General features: G+C 28.3%; 6 protein-coding genes across 7 annotated transcripts; 2 read left to right on the top strand and 4 right to left on the bottom strand.

Annotated features, from left to right (window-relative positions):
- Positions 1–295: 295 nt before the first annotated feature.
- LOC128962463 (golgin subfamily A member 3-like) lies at positions 296–4,126 on the bottom strand. The gene is made up of 2 exons (XM_054308838.1): positions 472–4,126; positions 296–405 (listed from the first exon to the last, which is right to left on the bottom strand). The coding sequence occupies exons 1-2, from the start codon at positions 3,939–3,941 to the stop codon at positions 318–320; spliced, it is 3,558 nt and encodes a 1,185-aa protein (XP_054164813.1). The 5' UTR covers positions 3,942–4,126; the 3' UTR covers positions 296–317.
- Positions 4,127–5,477: 1,351 nt separating this feature from the next.
- On the bottom strand, positions 5,478–9,262 carry LOC128962462 (exportin-6-A-like). Its single transcript, XM_054308837.1, has 2 exons — positions 8,288–9,262; positions 5,478–8,230 (listed from the first exon to the last, which is right to left on the bottom strand). Exons 1-2 carry the CDS (start codon positions 8,952–8,954, stop codon positions 5,478–5,480), a joined length of 3,420 nt encoding a protein of 1,139 aa, XP_054164812.1. The 5' UTR covers positions 8,955–9,262.
- A 1,359-nt stretch (positions 9,263–10,621) lies between these two features.
- Positions 10,622–12,183, top strand: LOC128962133 (RNA-binding protein NOB1-like). Its single transcript, XM_054308481.1, has 2 exons — positions 10,622–10,826; positions 10,937–12,183. The coding sequence occupies exons 1-2, from the start codon at positions 10,731–10,733 to the stop codon at positions 12,035–12,037; spliced, it is 1,197 nt and encodes a 398-aa protein (XP_054164456.1). The 5' UTR covers positions 10,622–10,730; the 3' UTR covers positions 12,038–12,183.
- A 713-nt stretch (positions 12,184–12,896) lies between these two features.
- Positions 12,897–14,687, bottom strand: LOC128962130 (uncharacterized). The gene is made up of 2 exons (XM_054308479.1): positions 14,649–14,687; positions 12,897–14,412 (listed from the first exon to the last, which is right to left on the bottom strand). Exon 2 carries the CDS (start codon positions 14,242–14,244, stop codon positions 12,925–12,927), a length of 1,320 nt encoding a protein of 439 aa, XP_054164454.1. The 5' UTR covers positions 14,245–14,412; positions 14,649–14,687; the 3' UTR covers positions 12,897–12,924.
- A 423-nt stretch (positions 14,688–15,110) lies between these two features.
- LOC128962122 (apoptotic chromatin condensation inducer in the nucleus-like) lies at positions 15,111–18,773 on the top strand. 2 transcript variants are annotated; one of them, XR_008484639.1, is made up of 5 exons: positions 15,111–15,342; positions 15,432–17,385; positions 17,447–17,736; positions 17,792–18,157; positions 18,431–18,772. XR_008484639.1 is itself a non-coding variant. In XM_054308470.1 (4 exons), the coding sequence occupies exons 1-4, from the start codon at positions 15,163–15,165 to the stop codon at positions 17,984–17,986; spliced, it is 2,619 nt and encodes an 872-aa protein (XP_054164445.1). In that variant the 5' UTR covers positions 15,111–15,162; the 3' UTR covers positions 17,987–18,773. The 2 variants fall into 2 exon arrangements, 1 of the variants encoding a protein (XP_054164445.1); XM_054308470.1 differs by having other exon boundaries at positions 17,792–18,773.
- A 384-nt stretch (positions 18,774–19,157) lies between these two features.
- On the bottom strand, positions 19,158–21,922 carry LOC128962150 (cytochrome b5-like). Its single transcript, XM_054308501.1, has 5 exons — positions 21,769–21,922; positions 21,317–21,456; positions 21,120–21,248; positions 19,899–19,928; positions 19,158–19,469 (listed from the first exon to the last, which is right to left on the bottom strand). Exons 2-5 carry the CDS (start codon positions 21,431–21,433, stop codon positions 19,338–19,340), a joined length of 408 nt encoding a protein of 135 aa, XP_054164476.1. The 5' UTR covers positions 21,434–21,456; positions 21,769–21,922; the 3' UTR covers positions 19,158–19,337.
- Between the last annotated feature and the right edge of the window lie 2,453 nt (positions 21,923–24,375).

Raw genomic sequence — 24,375 nt, 5'->3', positions numbered from 1 at the left:
TTAAAAAATAAGTTTTGTCTTAATGTTTAAAATCATTTTTTTTATTTAAAAAATTAATAATTACACGAATAAATAAATAAATAATCTTTTAATACTAACCATATTGTTTATCTCTCTGAAATTGACTAGAATTTCACAGTCATTAAACAAAAATATAATTACATTTACTGTAAAACATCATTTCATCAAAATTTTATGAAAAAGGCACTTAAAAATCAAATTATATTATTATATATTATAGGAAATGTTAATAATATTAATATATTTTTTAAAAATGTTAGATAAGAATTGCATCGATTGTTATACTTTTGGAAAAATTAAATGTCATTTTCAGAGATCTGTTTTTGCAAAGATTCCATCTCTTGTTTTAATGAGTCAACACATGACTGAAGATTGACTACAGAACTGAAAGGGAAAACTAATGTTATTAACAAATGTTAAATGTTTTAAATAAAATAATGTTTTAAATACTTGTTCTCATTATTTGGAGTCTCATTAAGATTTTGATCCAACAGATTGTTCACCATTTCTTCATTAACCAGTGATTCTTGAGAAACAGATATATGATTTGCGTCCAAACGTTGTCTGAGTTTCTGATTTTGTTCGCAACTCTTTTTGATGACAACCGACAGTTCAGTCAAACGCGATTGAAAAATGGATTTACTTTTTCTTAATTCATTCAATTCATAACTATAAACCTGTTTCTTATAATTTTCCATTTGTTGTCTTAATGAACAAATCTCTGTCTCATATTTCTCTTTAAGACAATTCAATTGAACCTTCAGTCCATCGATTTCCTGATTTTTTTCGCTCAAACTTAGACTCAAGTTCTTGAGTTGATCTAAAAGCGGCCCATTTTTATGTGAATTGTTTTCAATTAGTTTTTTAATTTTGAAATTTTCATCTTTTGTTAATTTTAAATCGTTAGCAATCCTTTCAATTTCACTTTTCAGTGATGACTCCATTTCTTTCATGACTTTCATTTCATTTTCACAATCTATCACTTCTTGTTTTCGTTTATCTGCCACAGCATTAGACTCTTTTAAAGATGTCTTCATTTCGTTCAAATCTTTTTTCAAATAATTATTTTCTCGTTTCTCACTAAATATGGAATGTCTTAAGTCTTTAGTAACAGCCCTTTCTTTTTTAATACTTGTTTCCAAATCATTTAATTTTTTATTTAACTTCATTTCCATCTCTTTGAACTCTTTTGTCTTTTCATTCAAAGTTTCTGTCAACCGAATGACTTCTTCAGATTTTGAAGTAATCAATACTTCCAAAGACTTGATGTGTTGATTGGTAGAGTTCTCCCCAGAACTCGACAACTTTCCAATTTGATGATCCAAATCAAGAATTATTCGTTGATTTTCTTCAATAATAGTTTCCTTAAGTTTGATCTCATCATTAATTCTAATAGTTTCTTGTTTTAACAATTCATTTTCATTTTGAATAATATTTATATCACTTATTCCAAGAAATTCTTCTTCAGTTTGTGTCGAGACTAGTATTTTATTGTTTAATAAATTTTGATTTAAATTATTAAGTTTTAACTCCAATTGTTTCTTTGAATCACACGCTTCGCGATATCTTTTGGTCAATAATTTTACATTTGACTCAAGACATCGAATTTTTTCATTTTTTGCTTTAATTATATTATCACTCATTTGTACTCTTTGTTCATCTTCTAAACTATCATTAAAACTATTATTACCGGTAATGTTATTGCAATTAGATTTTAATAAATTCAATTCTGTCAACAATTCATTTATTTTAAAGTCAGAAACTTTTAGTTTTTCATTTAATTCTTTCAATGAATTATTGTCTTCCACTGAAGTATTGGTTAATGTCTCAAATCTATGTTTCTCTTGAGTTAACATTATTTTTAACTTTTCGTTATCTTTTAATAAATGATTTCTTTGTTCATCAAATTTTATTTGGTTTGCTCTCAATTCTGTATTCATAGCATTCATAACTTTTTCGAGCTCTTGATTTTGAAATTTCAGTTCAAATATGTTTAATTCGTTTTCATTGTATTTATTGTCATTTAAGCTAACTCTGAGTTCTTGTATTGTCTGATCTTTCACTTGAATAGTCTCCAAAAATTTCATTTTTTCATTTTCAAGTAAATCTATTTTACTTTCTTTTGCTATAAGATTGCTTTGAAGTCGTTTTAAACTTCTTTCGTGTTTTTCAATTAATTCTTTTAATTGTTTTGTCGCCGATTCTAATCCTTTGTTATCAAATAAAAGTGAATTTAATTTAGATTCCGATTCTTTCTTGTCTTTTCTTAATAAATCATTCAATTCCTTCTGTCTCTTCAAATCAATGTTCAAACCTCTAATCTTAAGCTCCAAATCATTACTATAAGACTTTGAAGTTTGCAACTCATAGTCTTTATCTGTCGATTGTTTTATCATTGAATTCAATTGATTGACATTCAATTCCTGTTCATTGATTAGTTTTTTGTTAATATCAGACAAATTATTTAAATCATTCATCAAATTATCGATTTGTAATTTATTATCAATTAATTTCTGATTTATTTCAATAGATAATTCGTTATTACTTTTATCGTTAACAAGTTTACGATGATTTGGTGAAAACAATTGTTTTTCCGTTTCATTTTTAATCAGATCTGAATTAATACCCTCTAAGTGTTTCATCAATTGATCTTTTTCTTCAAGTGCTTTATGTCTGGTTTCAGTCAATTGTTGTTTTAATAAGACATTAAAAGTCTGTGCTTTTTGCCATTCATTTCTTGCATTTATTGATATTTGTTGTTCAGAAACCAGCTTTTGATGGGTTTCATTAAGACGTGTCTGTAATTTATTCATTTCTAATTTAAACCATTCATTTTGTGTCACAATTGCCTCCATTTCTGCATTCTTTCGTTTGATCTCTTCTTCGAGAATCACTTTTGACTGAACTAATGACTCAATATCTGTATTCATTTGAATCACTTTTTTGTTTAACTGTTTTATGATGTTTTCTTTGGACTCCAAATCAATCTTCAAGTGTTCGCAACTAATTTTAACATTAGTATTGTCTTCGCTGAGTCGGACAATATCATCGCTCAAATTTTTAATCTCTAATGTCTTGGCGTCGACTACTTCTTGATATTCACTTACAATTGATTCCCATTTATTGATTCCAGACTTGAGTTCTTCACATTCAACAACAAGTGTCTCTCTTTGTGTATTTAATTCATCTATTTTTTCGCTCTTCAATTTGATCTCTTTATTCAATGAATGCAATTTCAACATTAATTCTGACCTTTCTTTAGCCATTTCTTCCATAATGTGATCCAATTGCTCGATCTGTCCTTTCATTTTGGAATTTTCACGTTTTAACTCAAAAAGTGGACCATTAGTATCATCATTGATGGCCACTTGACTGAACTCACTAATCATAACCACTTTATCGGTTTCAGTCGACACATCATATGAATCATAGGTTTGTCGAAATACTTCATTTGATTGATTGGATTCAATGCCGGAACAAAAAGATCGAAGAGATATAACTGACTGTCTGTCAAAACTATTATATTCTTGCGGACAGTCATTAGTGACAACACTTTCTTGACTCGACATTCGCCATAATTTCTGGACATTTGCTTTAGTTTGAGATCTTTTAGATTTTATATTTTGCTGACTAATAAATGGTGTCTTTGATTGATAACCCCAATCACTAACTGTTTTTCGTTCAACTGATGTCGATATGATGTCTGGTGGATAGGGAACAAATTCGTGAAGATGTCCATTAGTTGTGGCACCAATAGACTTGCGGTACTCATTGACCATATAATAATTATCCGGATAAGTGGTCACCAAATCGGTTGTCTTCAACGATAACGTATCGGTAGTCATTGTCATCGACATTAATGGTGATGTTTGCAGTTGGATGTCATTGTCCTCATGTGTTGTATTAAACTTGTTATCCATTAATAGTAATACTGTTTGGATTTAGTCATCAAATCTAACGTTAAATCGTATTAAAAGATAATATTAGTGCCAAACATATGTCTCAGATATTTCATGTCATCAATGATTGTCATCAATGAGTGAATCAATGAATTCAATACTTAATTCAAACGACTATTACGTTATATCAAATAATTGTCAATCAATTCAATGTTTAATTATATTTACATTTATTGACAATCAATATATTATTATATATAAAACATTTAGAAAATAACTCACATTTTATTACATTCATTGACTATAAAGTAATTTAAGTTTAAATATGTGTTGTGTTGTCATCACTCACTCTATTAGATATTATATGTGTAGTATTGCATCGATTTTCATAATACAGGTATATATTGTCTATAATGTTGTTTTACTGTATGATAGAGTTTGTCAATTGTTTGAAAATATATATATAATATATAGTATATATTAAATATGTTAAATCTTTAACAATTTCTAATTTAAAAAATACATTAATAGTATTTAAAAATACATAAATAATTAAAAATATGTGCTAATTATCTTTAATATGTAATGAAATGTTAATTTCTATTTTGAATCTATGACTATAAGTTATAGTCTATAACAATATACTATATTACAGTACAGTATTATATACACTGTATATAATATATTGATATAAATTGAGTTTCAATTGTACTTCAATTTTATGAAATCGATGTTAATTTTAAAAAACAGTTTTTGTTATCAAATGACAGGTTTATTATACATCAAATAAATTGCTTGTAAATCATAATCTAATCAAATAATTCATACTTTCACTCAATGCAATCATTTGACAGTACTATACATATATTATTATAATATAACAACATACATACTATATTAAGAAATATAATATTAATAATAATTAACAAATTTAACAAATCTTTTAAATAATTTATTTTCAAATCTTTGAGTTTAAATTAATTTAGCAATTAATTAAAAACAATGATTAGAAACATTTTGGCCATTCATTGAGAAAATTATTATCAAATATTAAATTTAAAAAAACTAAATAAATATTAAATTAAGAAAATAAGGTTCATTTTATAAATTAAATATTTTTTAAGTAAAACATTATTCAAAAAATTTAGTATCAAATCAATGATCATACAATTGGTTATAAATAAAAAAATTCATTTTTAAATAAACAATTTCAAAATAAAATTTTATACAAGTTATAGCATAAGCTTATAAACTAATAAATAAAAATTAATTTAGTTTAAAGGCGTTGAAAACCCGTATAATAATTATTACATAATATTAAGGTAGTCAACAATATATAAATAACATGAGTCTAGCATTAGTTACTTCTAAAATAACAAATAAAATTGTTTGATCTAGCTCAACTTTAATTAAAAATACTTAATCATTATAATTCATTAAATTCTAATTATTTTGTAATTATTATTATTAATTTCATCTGTTTTACTATAAATTAATTGATAAATAAATACTATTAGAACTTAAACTATTAATTTTTTTAAACAGTGTATGATTTGTCTAACTATTGCACACAATCGATGAAACATTTTTAAAATATCTTAAATCATTCAAAAATATATTTAAATTATTGACAAAAGTTGGAAAGTCTTTGCTGTTGGGATCCAAGTATTTGGTCGCCAAACTGTTACGTTGAATATCAGTCAGTGTTTGACAGTTATAAAGATATTGTGGAATAAATTGATTGAAAAAATGATTGAAATCAACTGAAGCCATATTATAAACTATGATATAAATGTCGTCTTGAAGTAAATTCAATGATTTATCGACTAATGTTTGTATAAATATTGATAAAAATGTTTTAATCATTGTTTGTCTGAAGATCTCCTTTTGATATAATTTGAGTCGTGTGTTGAGCAGCTCTAAGGCGTCCAAATTATGTTTGAAAATAGTTATGTCGTTCTCGAGGAATGATTGGGCAAAGATATTCATTATATGAACAAATGCTTCACCATTTTGCAGCACTTCTGGCTTTTGTTGATTTGTTGATAAATTAAATGCATTACTTGTGATTGAATTATTTGGATAAAAGTATTTCCAATTATTTAAAAGTAGTTGAAATAGAAATTCATATAAATATCTCTTCAACTTTGGACAGTCAGCACTGGCTATTGTGGGACAGATCTGATCGAAAGCAAAGCTAATCATACCGGGAATTAGTGACTTGAATACAGTTCCCGGTTGTTGAACAATAAATATCAACATTTTCAAGAACTTTGGAATCACTTTTGTGAGGAAGGGATCACAGGCCGTACCACTCAATCGATGACTTGAAAATAATTTAAGCATCAATTGAATTGTTTTCTCAACGAATTGAAAACTTATTTGAATTCTTAACACATCGAAGACTAATATCAATAAATTGAGACATTTTTCAGCTATAAATGGATTTCCAATTAAAGCGGGAAATAAATTAATGAATGACTCTAAAGAACTTTGAATACTTTTAAATAGTAATTGTTTTGTTCGAGTCGGAGACTCTTTATGGTTGTCCATAATATCACATAAGAGAGTCAATGAATGGCATAATTGTGTTTCATTTAATTGGTGAAGAAGTGATCCATTAGTTGGCATTTGGAGGCATTTGAATGCTATACTAAACGGTTCGACAATGGCCTCAATAAACATGTCGTGATATAAAGTTCTCGACTCCCAGTTCTGTGAGGAATCGTTGTTCATATTAAGCCACGGAAGCAAAAGCATGTTAGATATGGAACGGCATAACAACTTCTCGTCCTCTATAGTAATGCCTGGAATGCCGTTTGTCTCGAAGTCATTGCATGGGTTGTGACACTTGACATGAGAACAAACTCTTGTGAACAGCATTTGCACGCATTCAAGACTTAGAAGAAATACTGGTCTCACAGTCGTTGCCACCGAATAAAAGAGATGTCCAGCGCTGTGACACATCTGGCTATCATTGCCTCTATTATCACATATTATTTGAATGCAATTCTCAACAATTGCTGATATGATTCCCAATCTATCATTATTTGACTGTTCGTCGTTACAGAACTTCTGCAACCAATGTCTGTAGGCTTTTATGGTTGCCATGAATTGAGCGCAGACATCAATGAATTCAATAGATAAGTGTTTTTGTTTATGAAATTTGTTTTTGTTGAACAATATTAAGGCTTGAATTAGTTTCTCTATTAATGATTTGGTCGAAACAAACCATCGGTTAAAGTTATCGGACGTGAAGTGATCAGCGAGTCGACCAACCAGTTTGAGTGATGTCGATAAGTCTCGTAACGTACACTGCAATCGACAGATATCCGCTTCCGATAACTTCAATCCAATTGTTTCATTGTTGGCATTGGTTTGCAAACAGTGCTCTAAACCAAAAAACGACTGTAAGTTTTCGTTATGTAATTGACTAACAATTTCATAGGTTTCTAACGGATACATATCCGCTATGTTTGCCATCAATTCAATACATGTATGTAAATATCGTTGCCATTCAGTTAATGAATCGTCATCTAAGCATTTATTATCTAATTTAACTAAATCTCGTTGATTGTACTTAAACTGTATTTTACGATTTAAATGCATTAATAGGGAAACTATAGGTTCCTTATAATGACTCACTATTTGATTCACTTGTTTTGAATCGTTTTGTTGTTTTACTTTAACGTTGAGAAAATCAATGAATATATTCCAGAGCTCTATAGCCAACACAAATGTCTCGCAATTGGTTTGTTTGAAAGTATATTCAAAAAGTAGACCCAAAAACTCCATTATAGGAAATGTCGACATCTTCTCAAATCGTGGCAAATGTCCACTAATGAAGAGACGCATAAATTCTGTAAACTTATAGATATATTCTTCATCTAAATTATCAAATGGAGATCCATTTGAATGATTATTAATGTCATTAATTTTAGTTAATTTCCTCAATAAGTGGAATGTATTTTGAAACATATTAAATATAAATTCATTTGTCTCTGTATTTGTTGAACACTTTGCCATCAATTCATTGATACAATTCATGGCTAAAATTGCTAATTGAGTTGAACTTAGTTTATGACAACTTATCACAACTGAATTATTACAGCCAAAAGTCGCGAAAACAAATACGGCTGCGAGTGTTGAATGACTTATTTGATAACAAAGATTTAATGGCATGAATGCAAACAATTGAGACAAACAAATCAGCACTTGTGATGATATTTGAATCGATTCTGAATCCATGTCTGGAATTGTTTGCAAGAGTCCTCTGCGAAGACTCAACTCAAATGCATTGCATAAAACATCTATAAAATATAAAAAAATGATAATTAAAACTTTGACATTAAAACAAATATACAAACCTTTACTAATTGTTGGATTGGACTCTGAGTTAGGGCTTTGCGATGGAGAAGGCGGAGGTGTGGCCGTCAAGAAGTTGCAGTGTTTGTCAATAATCTGTTCCATCAAATTAGTCAAAGAGTGTAAAATATGTGGTATTTCTGAAACCAATAGTTTGTTTAGTTCACACTTTCTTTGGGCACTAACGTCATCGCGAGTCTGACTAAACTCTTCAATCGTTATATTCAACAATAATAGAGCTAAAGAAGTGTTTTGTTTGGATTGCATCAAATCCAAGACATTTTGCATATAATCGGGATAACTGTTGGGCCAATCAATACGTGCAATAGTGACCAACAGTTTGGCCGCTTTATTCCGAACGTATTGCGGCGTCGAATGATTGGAGGACAACAAGTAGTTCCAGATTGAGTGCCGACGACCACTCTTTTCCGCACCAAATGAATGCCATTTAATAACAATCAGATTCTCCAAAACAGACAAACAATACATAAGAGTGTATTCATTATCTGTTTGCGACAGATATTGAAGACATTGTTGCCAACAATTGTCTTGTTTGGAGAACTCATTTAATATCACTTCAATCTGTCGTTTCCTATCATTAGTGGTCGACTCGTGAAAGAACTCATTGAGAAGTACTTCCAGTGATCGCAAACACTCTGCAGACGCCATCCTTACAGTCAATCAATTCATATGACAAACCAATTGATTAGATATTAAGTGTTAATATGTTTGACAATCAAGTGATCACTCGTTGGACATGACTGTCGACATCTCAAGAAGTAATACAAACGTTTTGATGGCAATCATGTAGTCGTTTGTCAATTGATATCACAATTAGTTAATAGTTTTCATTTTGTTAGTCAAACAACAGTCATATCATTACATACTATAAAACATTCATTTATTAACTTAACATTCAATTCAATGCATTCAACATTCAATTAATTCATTCATTGAGTCTCTAATGTTATGTAACGCCTATTATATTGCTTTCAATATGTTTTACAATAACAACGTTTCACTTCAAGGATAGTGAGAGTGTGTATCAAACTTACAAATGGTTTTTAAAATTATAATTTAATTGTTAATTAAATTTAATATATTATTTAAGACATTTTAAGACATTATTTTTTATATAAATATCATTAAAATCTTATATAGTATTTGAATATTTACTTAATATAGACCATTAGTTTGTGTTGATTAAACATATTGTTAATCTTAATAAAATACTATATTTTACAATAGTTTTAAATAACATTGAAATCGTTATAATACTGTATATAATTTATCAAATACTAGCTGTAAATCTAGTGATGTACCGATTGCAAAATGCGCAATTGCATTGGTCGGAAATTGCGTGAAATTGGCGCAATTGCAAAAAGCTCTATTGCGAAAATCGCAATTGTAACATAGAACAATTTATAATTTTTTTAAAAATTAACAAAATTTGAATGGTAAAGCAATATGAATAAAAACATAAATTAATTATATAAATTTTAATTATTTTATCATAAAATATTGCCATCTAAAAACCATGTAAAAATAATAATAAATTAGTAAATTCTCTTAATCTATAGTAAATCGGTTGTAACGTTGTCAAAGTTAATTTTTATACATTCCCTCATGCGCGCAATTTCAAGCAATTTCACGCAATATTCCGCAATTGCGGCAATTGAAAATTGAATTGCGAAAAATTACCAACACTATGTATATCTAAACAGTGTTAATAAGGATACAATACTGTATACAGTAAGTATAATATAATTTAAATTAATAACTACAGTATAAGCATATTCACCATAGACTTTAATATAAAATAAAACAATTAATTTACAATACTGTAGTTTATTATAATAATAATTTAAATATACTAAAAAATAAAATACTTATAAATTAAATTTGATTATACTCTATAGTTTTATTAAATATAGTAATTTAATTCATTAATATTAAACAATAATTTAAATATAATTACTAATTAGATTATATAGTATTAAACATCTATAACTCAAAACTGAAATCGGTTTTTATAGTTAGCCTTTAAAAAACTTAAAACAAAAAGTAATTTGGTTTTATATATTAATAAATTTATATATAGTTTAGTTGGTTTTAAAAATTGTTATTTATTTTGACTTTAATTGCAGTTATAATATGAATAAATTGATTATTAAAATAGATTTAGAAATTTATTAGAAAATTTCTATAATTTGTTTAATATTGTGTTTAAATTTATAGAATAGATATTTGTTTGGGTTATGAAAAACTTGTGTTTAGAACTCTGTATAGTATAGTGTAGTGTAATATAAGGTGTAATTTACTTTAAAATTACTATAAATTTGATTATTAATGAAAAAACTATTAGATGTTAGATGTCATGCGCTTTCACTGATTGAATGCATTTAAAGCACACGTTTATTGTGAGACCTGTTTAGTGATATTCAGATGATTATGACTACAATAATGGACAACAAGAGTATCAACAAAACACAACATCTGGTCTGTGATTCCGGACCTTTCATTGTCGGCACACAAATACAGGTTTGTCTCAATTAAATGCCATTAAATTTAGCAAATGTGGTAATAATTGCTAAAACAGTCTCAAAATTTCAATTAACATTATGTCATCAATTGTGGTGATTATTGTTTAGGATTTTGGACTAAATATCTACACTTTGCCAGAAGTGGTGTCTGAAATTAAAGACGAAAACACGAGACAACGTCTTCAGTTAATTCCATATGAAATCAAGTATCGCGAGCCGTCTGACGAAGACATAAAATTTGTGGTCAATTTTGCCAAAAAGACGGGCGATTTCTGCCAATTGTCTGCAACTGATATTAAAGTAATTGCTTTAACGATACGATTAGAAAAAGAAATAAATGGTAATCAAAATATCAGAAGTGAACCACAAATGAATAAAGTAATCAAAAAAAGTGGACACGAATTGTCACAACCGTTGCCAGGCTTTGCATTTGCCAACAAAAATAATGACAAATATAGCAATGAAAACAAAGAAATTTCTGAAAATGTTGGCAAAAAATTAGATGAACATAAAGAAGAAGAAGAGTATGATAGTGAAGAAGATTCAGAAGAAGGTTGGATTACATTGAATAATGTGGAAGACATTAGAAAACAAATGATAGGAATCAGAATGGATGATGAAGTGGAAGAATGTGTATCTGTTGGATGTTTGACTGGTGACTACGCCATGCAAAATGTCTTATTGCAGATGGGATTGAAAGTGATAAGTATTAAGGACGGACTTCTCATCAGACAAACAAAACAATTTGTTTTGAGATGTTTCGCTTGTTTTAAGATCACCACAAAGCAATCCAATGAGTTTTGCAGCAGTTGTGGTAATATGCGAACATTAAAACGGGTGGCACTTACTGTCAAAGATGATGGAACTAAAGAAGTTTTTATAAATTTTAAAAAACCGATTAATATAAGAGGCACCCGATATTCTCTGCCAATGCCCAGAGGCGGCAAACACACAAATAACCCGATTTTAGTTGAAGACCAGCCGATACCACAACAACGGAAGAGTAAGTTTGCCATTCAAGAGAAGAGAGATGTGAATTGCGAGTCAATTCTTAAAGATCCGGATTATGTTAACCGATTGAATCCATTTGCAATCAACGATGTCTACAGTCGGGGCTCACGAATCAATGCAAATGTTCACCGATTACGCAATCCTAATGAAACCAGAAAATCGACGGGAAATCGGAAAAAGAAATCAAATAAATATTAGATGTTTTTTGTATAAAATAACAAATCATTTAATTTTATTTTATCAATACTTTAAAATGATGACTATTTAAAAAAGCATTTTTGCATACAAACAAATCAATTACAGTAATAAATACATAAAAAGCACACTTTTATGTTTAAAATAAAATCTCCTCTCATATTTTACATTAAAAATTAATTTATAATAAAAAAAAACAAAGTTTAGTGTTGTTTGCAATAGATTGGGTCGAGTGGACAATCATTGTTTACGACCAAACTCTAACATTGATTTTTTTAAATTTTTTCTATTATTGAATGCATATTTATTTTGGTATAATTATATATATATATATAATTGTCTCTAAAATACAATTAAAATTTAAAAATGTATGCAAACTTATTTTTCAAATAAATAGTCTTAACATTACATTAAATGGCTTAAGACAATTACATTATATAATGTTATCAAATTGTGGTATTAAAGCCGTTAATATTAGTTATTTTTGTACAATAGTTATCAATTCTGTATCATACAGTTAATACAGTTATTCAACAAAATAAAAACGATTCAATACTATTTGTATTATTGTTAATCAATTAATTATTTCTCACATCTCAGCTCTCATTAGTTGTACGAAGAGTATTGAATGATGGCTAACAACAATCTTTATCTCACCATATCTTCGAAATATCAATAGTATATATAAAATCATTTGTTAACCAAATATATGGGAGAAATAGATCTTTTGATAAATATATAACTCATTTGATGTTAAAATCAATTTACAAATAAAATATATACCTTTAACCTACAGTATTGTATATACTGTATACATCGGTAATTATATAAATTAAACTGTATTTACAATTTATATGATTTGTTTAAAATAACTAAAAAATAATATATTATTATCTATTTGTTTCTTCGGGTGTTTGTGAGAGATGTTTAGGCGTACATTCATCCCCTCTGTGACCAATTTCGCCACAATTATAACACGAGACGATAGCTTTGGCACATAACTCATCGCTTATTGTCTGGTGTGGTATCGTTGATATTACATATGGAGTTTGATTTGGCAAAGACTCAACCGGTACTATAGTATGCGCCACAAACTCGGCGTTTATCGGTAAAGGAGATATGGCCGCTACTGAAGTAATTGAAGATTTACTCGAAACGGGAGAGTTTGTTGGAGAAGTGGTTGACACAGACGGTGCCGTCATATTTGAAATCCGCAGATTTTGTATGGGAGGTGCCGTATATGACAGGTTGGCCACTGGATGAGCCATATAAGCAAATTGCTGTGTATTTTGGTGTCCAATATTGGGATGAGTGTGACTATGTGTGTGACTGTGTGTTGGCGGTCCTCCCGCTGTGCTTTGAGCGTGAGTTTGTGTCGTATGGCCACCAATGTGTGTGTGAAGGTGTGTGGAGTGAACCGGATGTATGGCCTGATGTGCGCCATAATTCGGGTATTGATTTGTCGTATAATTAGTATTCTGTCGGTAATGACTTTGCCTAAAGGCTTCAATGGTCTGCACGACGTCTTCTTTCTGTTTGGTTAACAGATCTCTCTGTTCATAACTAAAGGCTGGTGAGTGAAGAGCCATTGTTAACAATAATAATATTCCACTAAACATATCTTCTAACTCATAGATACTCTTTCTATATGTTAAATAGCGACTGACAGCTGATCCGATTTGTTGAGCCGTAAGTTGAGTCCGAAGAGCTTTGAAAGCAATGGTCGAACAGTTTCTATTAGTCGGTGATAACAGACATAACGACACAATAAGTCGCGATCTTGAAGACAGTTGTGACAAATTACTAGAACTGCTTGGAGGAGAAGGCGCTGCTGGAGGTACTGAACTTATTAAGTCGTTTTGAGTACCATTAGGTGTGGCCATCTCTGATATGGTGTTCTTCACCGACATTGCATTTGTCTGCAGGTCAGAGTTAACCGGATTTGCTTTCAGATCATTAGTATCGACAATAATGTGAGTGTCGGCCAAAAGATCGCATTTGCAAATGATGTCCAACTCTTGATATGCATTAGCCTTCTGTTCGGCCTCTCGTAAGGCGTTTAAGTCTTTTTTGGCCAATTCTTTGATTATGGACTCAAAGAATCTGATTTCAAGCGGAATACACATTGACATGAGTCCGCACATCAGTTCAATCCGTTTGGCACCCGATTGCTCTTTGAACCAATTGAACACTTCTTCCTTATATACCATTGCTTTCAATTATGTTGATTATCACCAAAACAATCAATATTTGTGTATAACTTAAAGACAAACAATATTGCAATAGTCTTGTATCGGCAATGAAACGATGTCCGATATGATAGTCCAGTGACCAATGATGATGCCGTCGGCAATGTTTTAAATGACCAAATGGTTCATCTAATGGATGGTAAAGACAACCAAATCAATGCAAAACTCAATCAATGTTTTCTTTATTATAATTATTGCTTCAAAAGCATGAATTCATTTACACTGTTATTCAATGAGACTAATACTCAACACATTCACACACTCTATACTACTGTTATATACAGTATATATTGTATACAACTATTCAATGCTAATATCAATACACTATATAATACACAACTCTATACAATACATACAATACATACTCAACACTCAAATGTCCACAAAAAATGCCAAAACGTCGGATCAAACATATAGTATGTTATCATTTAGACACACATTTCAATACATTTTTAAAGTAATACTAATTTCAAACTCTAATAAACATTTACATAGCATTCAAATTAATCAAATTATTACAAATTTTATTAAACATATCTATTATATAATTTAATAAACAGTTTTAAATATTTTTTAATTGATTCAAACTCTATATCTAAACGAAAAACATGTCTTCAAATGAATTCAAAAATAACTTTTACTTTTATTTCACATATTTTTTATAAAAGTTAATTATTTAAATAAAATAAAAACACATTTATATTCAATATAAAAAATATTGAATTTAGTAGAAAAAATTAATTAATTATTTAATCAAATAATAATAATTATTATTATTTAAAAAAATATTATTAATAGTTATTAAAATATCTGTTATTGAAATATGAATCGTAACGTAATTTATGAACAGTTGATATATAGTGAACAATGTTGTGATTCATGTGTTTTATTTATCGGACAGTTGTGTTAAAAATGGCGTCAACTGGAAGTGATTACTTGATTGATGGCAAAGACTTATACTCTTTACGTGTCATTGATTTGAAACAAGAGCTTCAAAAGCTAAACATTGCTTTCAAGAGTAACGCCAATAAAGCACAGCTTCAGGCGCTTATCATTGAGGTATAAAACCAGACCATCGATGACCACAACGCCCATCATTTTATCGGTTAAGACATTATTACTAATTAATTGTATTCTTATATGACTAGCATTTAAAAGATTCTGCAGAAACTGAAGACAAAACAAGCGAAGACTCAACAAATGAGATCCAAGAATCAGTTAATGACACTAATAATGTCCATTTGGCTGAAGATGTCAATCAAGAATCAGTGACTGACTTATCCACTGAAGCCGGCATCACATCTTCGCTATCATTTGGCGACAGAAATTCAATTAAATTGACAATAAAATTACAGCCAAATGATAGTCCTAATAGACAATTGAGTCCAAAGAAGTCGCCGGTAAAAGAGATGAGATCTCCAGTTATTTCTCCAATTAGACCGGAAGATGATGTCAAACAAGTCAAAGAAACAGAGATTGTCTGCGAGAAATCATCTGAGAAACTAAGTCCTGTAAAAGATGACATTCAAAAAGAAGTGGTACCAAAATCTAGGGAAAAGGATGACTTAAAAGAAGAAATCACTTCTCATGTTATCTCACAACAAGATTCTGTATCTGAAGCGCCAAAACAAGATGTCATCGACGATTCGCCACAGAAATTGACTAAAATTATTGACGAGAGTTGTGATAATGAAGGCTTAAATATCCCACAATTGTCACAAACAGATTCAAATGATTCCAGTTCTACGGAAAAGACAGATGAATCTCATGAAGAAACTTTAGAAGAGGAAGTAAATAAAAAAATTGTTGAAGAAAAAGATACAAATGAAGAAGTTGTTAAAAAGTCTGAAGAATGTATTGTTACTAACCCTGAAAAAGAAAAGTCAATTGAAGAACCAGTTGTTACACAATTGGAAGACGAGAATAATAAAGAAGAAAAGGATATAATTAAAGAAAAACTTGTTGAAACAGAAGCTAAAGAAAAGAATGAAAAGGAAGAAGAAAAGAATGAAAAGGAAGAAGAAAAGAATGAAAAGGAAGAAGAAAAGAATGAAAAAGAAGAAGAAAAGAATGAAAAAGTAGAAGAAAATGTCGAAAAGGAAGACGTAAAGATTGAAAAGAAGAAAGAAAAGACAGAAGAACTTCCTCGTCCTCGAAGGCGACGTTGGGGTGGATCTAATGCCAGTGAATTACAATCAAATATTAGAAAAGGTATATCTAGTGATCAGCTCAAGGAATTAGTTCCTGATTTGGAAACAAGTAATAGCAATGCAAATGCTGAGAGTGTGAACACATCAAAGGTGAGTAAATCTGATACAAGTATTGTTGTAACGAGTAGTCTATCACACAATCAAACCACCGCTGAGACCAATGAAATAAATACAAAACGAGACATTCGTGTCGTCAGAAAATCAATTTCTGTTGCAGAAGAGGGTCAGATTGGTGTCAATGAAACAGTCAAATCATCGCCGCAACAGAATATTGAAATCAGGAAAAAGATTGTCATTGAAAATAAACCTAAAATTGAAGAACAATCGCCTAAGAAGCGAGAAGTATCTCCAGCGAGAAACGCGGCCACAGAAGTGTTGTTTATCCAAAACCTCGTCCGTCCGTTCACTTTACTGCAACTTAAGGATGTTTTGGGTAAAAATGGAAAAATAATTGAAGAAAGGTTTTGGATCGATAGGATTAAATCAAAATGTTATGTCACTTACGAAAACATCGATGAAGCGATCGCTACTCGTCAAGCACTTCACGGCACTCAGTGGCCAACTTCTAACCCGAAGCTACTCTCTGTTGATTTTTCTACTAAAGAAGAGTTGGATACCTATTTGGTTGGAGAGACTGTAGTCAACAGAGATTTAATTAAAAATAATAATGAAAATGTAAACAATAATAAATACGATATTGTTATCAAAAATGATGAAAACAAACCCGCATTACAAGAAAAAGATTCAAATAACAGTGAGAGTCGACCCATAAGAGAGTGGGACAGAGAGAAATTGGTTCCAAAAGAAGATGAGAGACGCAACAGACGTAGACCTATCAGTCCTGTTACAAGAGATCGGAGCCAAGAAAAAGACGTCAAACGTCGTCGACAAGGTATGGATACTATTATTATTAACATTTATACCAAATATTTATAATCAAATGTATTGATTAGAAACATCAAAAGATGGCGAACGTCGAGTGGCAGACTCGACATCGGGAGACCAAAAAGCAGAAGTTGCTCAACAAGAACCCGAATCTCCTGCCAAACTATTGGATGATTTATTTAAGAAAACAACTGCAACGCCCAGTATATATTGGTTACCATTAACTGAAGAACAGATTGTTATCAGAGATGCACTCAGAGCTGATGAAGAAAAGAAGCGAAATGAAGAAAGGAATACAAGAGAAGAACATATGCGACAACGACAAGACGAAAGACGACCTGTCGATGGATTTAGAAATGTTTGTATTGAATGACCGGTTCATCCAATATATTAACACTTAAAATGAATTATAGGAACGAATGCAAAGACAAATATCTCCAGTTCGTCGAAACTTTGGTCGCCGTTCACCGCCACGTCGTTCACCACCTCGTCGTTCACCGCCTCGACGTTCACCTATGGCTCGTCGTTCATCTCCAATCCGTCAGCGAAGATCACCTCCAAATCGCTTTTCCCGTTCCCGATCTCCAGCAATGCGAAAAAAACGATAACTTAAAGTAATATGCGTTACTCTAATGGACAACAACCTACTCAACACTCACTCCACATTAAAATCTAAGAATTGGACGAAAAGTGCTAAATATTGTGATGGATTGGTCCAACTGGTTGGACAACGATTCAAATGGATCAGTGGTTCAAATTGATCGACAGATAATTAAATGGTAATAATTAGTGACTTCGTTCTCTTCTTTACTCTTTCTGTAATATTTTTTCAAATAGTAAGTGAATGAGTGACTAATGATTTCTGTGTGAAAGTGAGTCGTTATCTATTATTTTCCCTTTCTATGTGTGTTTGGTGTGTGTGTGTATGTATGTGTGTGTGTGTGTGTGGTGTGGTGGCTGTTTAAGTATGTATATGTTGTGTGTGTGTGTGGTTGTATTCAGAAGAGGCGCATATATTTTTTTACAGAATAATAATTGACATCAAATCTCAGGTTATTTTACCATCAAAATCGACTAATTATTGAAATGCGAAACAAATATAATAAGTTAATTAAAATCGATTGAAATCATTAAATCAAATATTAATTGAAGTGAAAGACAACAACAAATGTTTGACAAATTGGTGTAATATTCGTGTTATTTATAATTTCATTTTAAATAAGTTGAACTTAAATTACAAGACACTTACAAATTGACAATATTGTTGATTAGTTTCATCACACAAAACAAATGTCAATTTATGTAACAATGAAATACAACCAATCGATGCTTTGTTTGTAATTATAATTTTGCACAACATTTTTATCTTCATTTCTATTAATGCCTTAAATTCAAACCATGTTTTCTATATATTGCTATTTAATCAATAGTGTTATTTTGACAGTAAATAAAATGTTAAGATTTTCAGTTGAATTGCAAATAATTCTTTATTTAAAAATCTTTATTATACTTAAATCAATAGAATTTACATTTAAAATATTATAACATTTGTTCCCAAAAAAATAGACACTAAATATAAGTGGTTTAAAATACTTATGGTATTTATAATTTTTTTAATAACAACTAATTGTATAAATAAATTGCAATTACTCTTATTTTACTATATAATTCATTTCAATGTATATAAATTATTCAATTAATAGTAAAAATATAATAAAAATTTCAAAATAAAAAATTGTTTGAATTTGAATGTAATATAAAAGATAGGGAGAAAGTAACTGATTATTTTATTATATCAGGCTTTCATTTATTTGTAAACATTAATTAAAAAACATGCATTTATTCTAAGAGCTTTTAATTTATATTATATTAATAGAAAAACAATAACATTTTAGAAGACAGTGTTAAAATATCAATGACATTGATAACTGATTTGAAATTATAATGTTATCAATAATTTTAAGAGAAGTTATGCAAATAATATCTATAAACAACAGTAGCGAGTAGTGCAAAGCCGACGGGTATGGCCCACGAGCGCCAACTGCTACTGTCACCCGATGGGACCGGAGTAGAGCCCCAATGGTTTTTCTCCTAATTGGACACCAAAAGAGATTTCAAATAATCATTTTATAGTAATAGTTATTAATATTTAATCATTTATATTGGAAATTATTATTGGATATTTGAAAATTCTGGTTAATAGGTTAAACAAATATAAGTAATTGAAGCCTCGCTTAGTTAGTTAGAAAATGTTAGGAAAGAGGGAAATGCATGCAAACTCAGGTATATATTTAACAAACATTTATTATATTAATTGTTGATCTCTACCCTAAAAAAAATTTGATGCGGTTTTTGCATTTTTTTTGTTTGACAATCAATTGACTCAATTGATCTCTACATTAAATCGCAAGACTTTTGAGTTTTCTATGAGAAAGTTAACATTTATAAACAAAATTAACATTTTCGGGACGTAAAGCATTATTGCATTAGTTTTTATAATAATAATAAAATAATATTTACCTGAATTTTCTTAGTCTTTTGCTTGTCCTCCTATAATATAAATTATACATTAAATTATCATTAATTCATTCAAAATACTTATTTTGGTTAACAAGTTTTATATATTAAGGAAATGTTGACATTTGTCAATATAAATAATTGCAATTTTATGTTAACTATTCAACTAAAGTACAATTTTTTTAATATAAAAAATCTATTTTAATGTTTTAAAAAATAGATTAAGATTATCTATATTAAAATTATTTGCTTATTATAAACTTAAAATATTGACATAAAATTGAATATAATCAACAATTATTGTTAATAGATTGTACCCAAAATTTAAACAATCAGTTAATTGATACAACACATGAAAATTAGTTGATATTTTGGGCACATTTTTGAGTGTTTGGTACAAATCTGTCTGTGCTTTCATATGACAGCAATGTATGTCTTTTACAGTACATTGAGTTAAGTTGTCTGTTATTTTCTTAACTAATTATTACCAATAATATCGAGAATTTTCTATGAATTATCTTTCAATGTCATTCATTTAAGTTTACTTTTACTTTAAAACCATTTAATTCATATTATTTTATAATATATTTTGTTAATAAACTGCACTTAAATTATATACTATATTATATTGTCGACTTTGTAAACAGTTTTCAGTACATTTGGGACAATAAGCACTAATACTATATTTTAGTACAATTATATTACCGGTACATAAATACCACATTTTTTTTTGTTTTATCATTTAATTTAATACTTTTTATATGACTAAGGATTAAAAAATAGGTAATTATTTTAAAAATTTAAATAAACTTTTAAATACTCATCTCATCTATAGATGATTAGATTTTTTTATATATATTATACATTATTTTTTTATATTAAAATTTTCATTAACTAATAATCATTTTAATAGTTATTTAATGTTTAAAATTAAATTGCATGAAAATGTTGCAAATCATTGTAAAAGTAAGCATTTTTACCCTAAATATTAATTACGATATATTTTTTTAGTAATTAAGGAAATTTTTTTACTAATTATTTAATTATTAATAATTTAAATGTTTAATAAAACCAAAAGTATACAAAAATTCATTAATTTATAATATAAAACTTTTTTTTATTAACAAACGCCAGCAAAATAAATACCAGTAGTTATTTGCGCTCTCATTAAATCACTTAAAATACTTAAAAACTAGTAAATCATTTGATAAAGTAATGTCAAACCTCACAGAGCTCTCCAATCTTGTATTGAATCATCAGTTCCCGAGCATCGGATGAATGTCCGACGTCTTCAAATGATTCAGTCGCGTCCCGACCCGCCTGTTCTATCAATACTTCTTCACCTCCCGGATGCTAACAAACAGTCAATCAATTATTCACACAATTATGTCAATCATTTCATAGATCAGATGACAACATACCTCCTCAAGAAATTTGGTCACATCATAGACCGAGTCGTGAATCAATAGCCAAACAGACTTCTTCTCGTTATGTTTTGCCACTTCTTCTAATGTAAATTTCTTCACTGATTCAGCCATTGCTCTGTCAATCGTTTAATAGTCTAAATCAAAAACACAAATGAAGACAAACTTTTAAATTAAAACCAAATCTAAAATTCAAATGAAATGAAATGTTGAGTAAAATCAATATAAATGAAACAAAATTGAGATAAAAATTGCGATAAAAAATATATGAAATCTATTTAATGTTTAAATCAAATAATTTTTTAGATAATAATTTTATTAGACATTTAGCTAACATTATATATATTGTATGACTGTTTGGCATTTGATTGGACACCGATTGACACCACAAGAGATAGCAATCAATTGATTTAATATATAAATCAAATCAAATCATTAAAATGACTTACAATTCGATGATTTTGATGACAGTCTATAATCACTGAAACAATAGTTTGTTTTACAATCAATTAATAAATACTAACTAAATATTAATAATAGTCGACGTATTGTTTCACTTAAATTAATACACTGTTTGACACAACTATGTGTTTAAATATCAATACAAATATCGTTACATTAAATGACAGATATTTTGAGTCCCCATTCAAACTGTTTGATGGCTTTCACTCATTGACTATTGGCTTAAATGAAATGCATAGACAATAGCAAAGACCCCAACCCTACAAACGTGTCGTCACTTGTAATGACTGTCCCTTTAATAACACGTTTGCGTATTTCAATCGATAGACAACTCTTTAGTATAGAGTTGAGGAAAAATCCTTGAATTGCTTCATACATACAGACTGTATAATACAGTCATCGCTTTCATGTCTATTATATTAATACAAAACTATAATATACTGTACACTGTGTACAGTATTACAGTATTCAACAGTTATTTTTTCATATCATTATATAAAAAAGTTTCAATGCTTTCAATTTCTTCAATCATTTTAAGAAATATTTAATTATTTTACATTAATTACATTACAGAAATTAATTGAAGTAAAAATATACTATTTTATATTACATTCTTCAATATTAGTTACGATATATACAAAAATTAATATCATAACTGATTCATAAGTAATGTAAAACATTTATATAAAATATTTTTTTACTATTAATTTTAAATTGATAAAAAAAATAAGCATTAAATATATAAAATTTTGATCTTTAAATATCGAAAAAAAATAAAAAATATACTTTTTATTTTAATAAATTCAAAAATAAATTAGGAAAATGTGCAAATAATTATATAATTTATCCGCCATAAAGTAACCGGAAATATTAGATATTAATTTACATTGTAATTAATAGTTGGAAACTTTGATACAATAATTAATAGTAAACATTGAAATTTATTAAAAATAAAATCGTTTATATATTTTTAGTTAACATTAAAACTAATTTAAGTTCATTATATTAAATTATTGAATCATTTTTTAAATATTTTTATATACAGTAAATAATTTTTTTTGAAAATATTTTTGTTTCCTTATTAAGAATACAATTATTCTTCAAAATTGAAATTTTTGTATTTAATTAATATTTAAATAAAAAAATAGATGTATTATTAATAATTGTCAGCAAAGATTTATTTCAATCAAACTTTAAATAGTATTTTTAAGTAAAATATATTTTTAATACTTAATTTAACATTATCAAATTGTTATATTTATTATGATTTTAATTTAATATTATTAAATATGAAATAGTTTATATAATTTTAAATTTTATTGTATTTATATTTTATTATACATACTTTGCTGCTTTTATTTGCTTTTATGAATTATTTCAAATAATTATAAACTTAGTTTTGACTGTTATCATGGTTATTTATTGATTTAATTGAATATTACTTTACTAGTTAAAATTTTATATGATTTGTATGAACTACTTATTATGATGACTTAATTCATAAATTTAATTAAATTACTAATTAAAAAATATTTAAATTATTTATATAATGTATTGATTGAAGTAAAATGATTTACAGGTAATGTTAATGTGAATTCTAAATATTTATTGCACTTAAAATTTCGTTTATTTAACTAAACAAATATAAAAATAATAATAATTCATTTCTTTTGAATAATTTAAAATGTTTTAATTGTTTTCTATTTAAAAAATGATAAAAATTGTTAATAATATTTCTTTAATAGTGACAAATAAATTTACAATTATTTACAAGATTTAAATGATGCAAACAATATGAATAGTAAATAAATGCAAAATTTTTTAATTAACTCCTAATCTTAGACTTAATAATATAAATTAAGATTATTTGTCTTCAATTTTTTTATGAAACTGTATTATAAATTATATTTAATATAAAAATAATTTAAATAAAATATGAGAATATCATCCAATAATTGCTGAATTTCAAACTTTTATTTCAAAAAGTGTCTTATTTTTCAAAATATTACTATTTTCAGAAATGTTGCATTAAATTAACATATAGTAGATATAGTAGCCATTTATAACAATTTAGTTCATCTAAAGTATATTATATGAACTACAACTTCAATCATAAACATTGCAAATATACGATAAATACTATTAAATTAGTAGTAGTAGTAAATCCGGTATCAAAATATACAGTACATCTAATTTATTTCAATACATTGCATAAAATTATTGTAGTTATTACTAAAAATACTACATTAGATTACATTACATTACATGAATTTCTGTAAAATTCAAATATAATAATTAGTGTCTTGATTTCCAACTAAAAAAATTATTTTGTCGGTTTAACGCTTTTAACTGGGACTTAGTATGTCCACCTAGTTAGTTAGTTAGTATTCATGGCCGTAGCCTATCCTGTGCACAACGCCTAACAAACGTCACAGGCCAGCATTTTATATAGTATATATGCTACCGGGGATAGAGTCACAGTTTTAAGAGCACACCCCTGGACGCTCCGAAATAGCCATCTGGTGAGTCAAACAGTCTATTTCTCCTGGATAACGGTACCAGTAGGACCCGTGGTCATCTTGCCCTCCTAAACC

This window comes from Oppia nitens, unplaced genomic scaffold (assembly GCF_028296485.1).
Source record: "Oppia nitens isolate AA-2021 unplaced genomic scaffold, nextdenovo-longstitch-racon4-pilon3 scaffold6_pilon_pilon_pilon, whole genome shotgun sequence".
Taxonomy (NCBI): domain Eukaryota; kingdom Metazoa; phylum Arthropoda; class Arachnida; order Sarcoptiformes; family Oppiidae; genus Oppia; species Oppia nitens.
This window is presented reverse-complemented; position numbering and strand designations above follow the sequence as displayed.

What these genes read in the sequence shown, in the direction of transcription:
- LOC128962133 (XM_054308481.1), top strand. Translation starts at nt 10,731, where the DNA reads ATGATTATGACTACAATAATGGACAACAAGAGTATCAACAAAACACAA. An exon ending in TTGTCGGCACACAAATACAG is followed by an intron (nt 10,827 to 10,936) that starts GTTTGTCTCAAT and finishes ATTATTGTTTAG; the next exon opens with GATTTTGGACTAAATATCTA.
- LOC128962462 (XM_054308837.1), bottom strand. Translation starts at nt 8,954, where the DNA reads ATGGCGTCTGCAGAGTGTTTGCGATCACTGGAAGTACTTCTCAATGAG. An exon ending in CAATCCAACAATTAGTAAAG is followed by an intron (nt 8,231 to 8,287) that starts GTTTGTATATTT and finishes TATATTTTATAG; the next exon opens with ATGTTTTATGCAATGCATTT.
- LOC128962463 (XM_054308838.1), bottom strand. Translation starts at nt 3,941, where the DNA reads ATGGATAACAAGTTTAATACAACACATGAGGACAATGACATCCAACTG. An exon ending in ACTCCAAATAATGAGAACAA is followed by an intron (nt 406 to 471) that starts GTATTTAAAACA and finishes TTTCCCTTTCAG; the next exon opens with TTCTGTAGTCAATCTTCAGT.
- LOC128962130 (XM_054308479.1), bottom strand. Translation starts at nt 14,244, where the DNA reads ATGGTATATAAGGAAGAAGTGTTCAATTGGTTCAAAGAGCAATCGGGT.
- LOC128962122 (XM_054308470.1), top strand. Translation starts at nt 15,163, where the DNA reads ATGTGTTTTATTTATCGGACAGTTGTGTTAAAAATGGCGTCAACTGGA. An exon ending in TTCAGGCGCTTATCATTGAG is followed by an intron (nt 15,343 to 15,431) that starts GTATAAAACCAG and finishes TTATATGACTAG; the next exon opens with CATTTAAAAGATTCTGCAGA. An exon ending in CGTCAAACGTCGTCGACAAG is followed by an intron (nt 17,386 to 17,446) that starts GTATGGATACTA and finishes TGTATTGATTAG; the next exon opens with AAACATCAAAAGATGGCGAA.
- LOC128962150 (XM_054308501.1), bottom strand. Translation starts at nt 21,433, where the DNA reads ATGGCTGAATCAGTGAAGAAATTTACATTAGAAGAAGTGGCAAAACAT. An exon ending in TGACCAAATTTCTTGAGGAG is followed by an intron (nt 21,249 to 21,316) that starts GTATGTTGTCAT and finishes ACTGTTTGTTAG; the next exon opens with CATCCGGGAGGTGAAGAAGT. An exon ending in AAAAGACTAAGAAAATTCAG is followed by an intron (nt 19,470 to 19,898) that starts GTAAATATTATT and finishes GTGTCCAATTAG; the next exon opens with GAGAAAAACCATTGGGGCTC.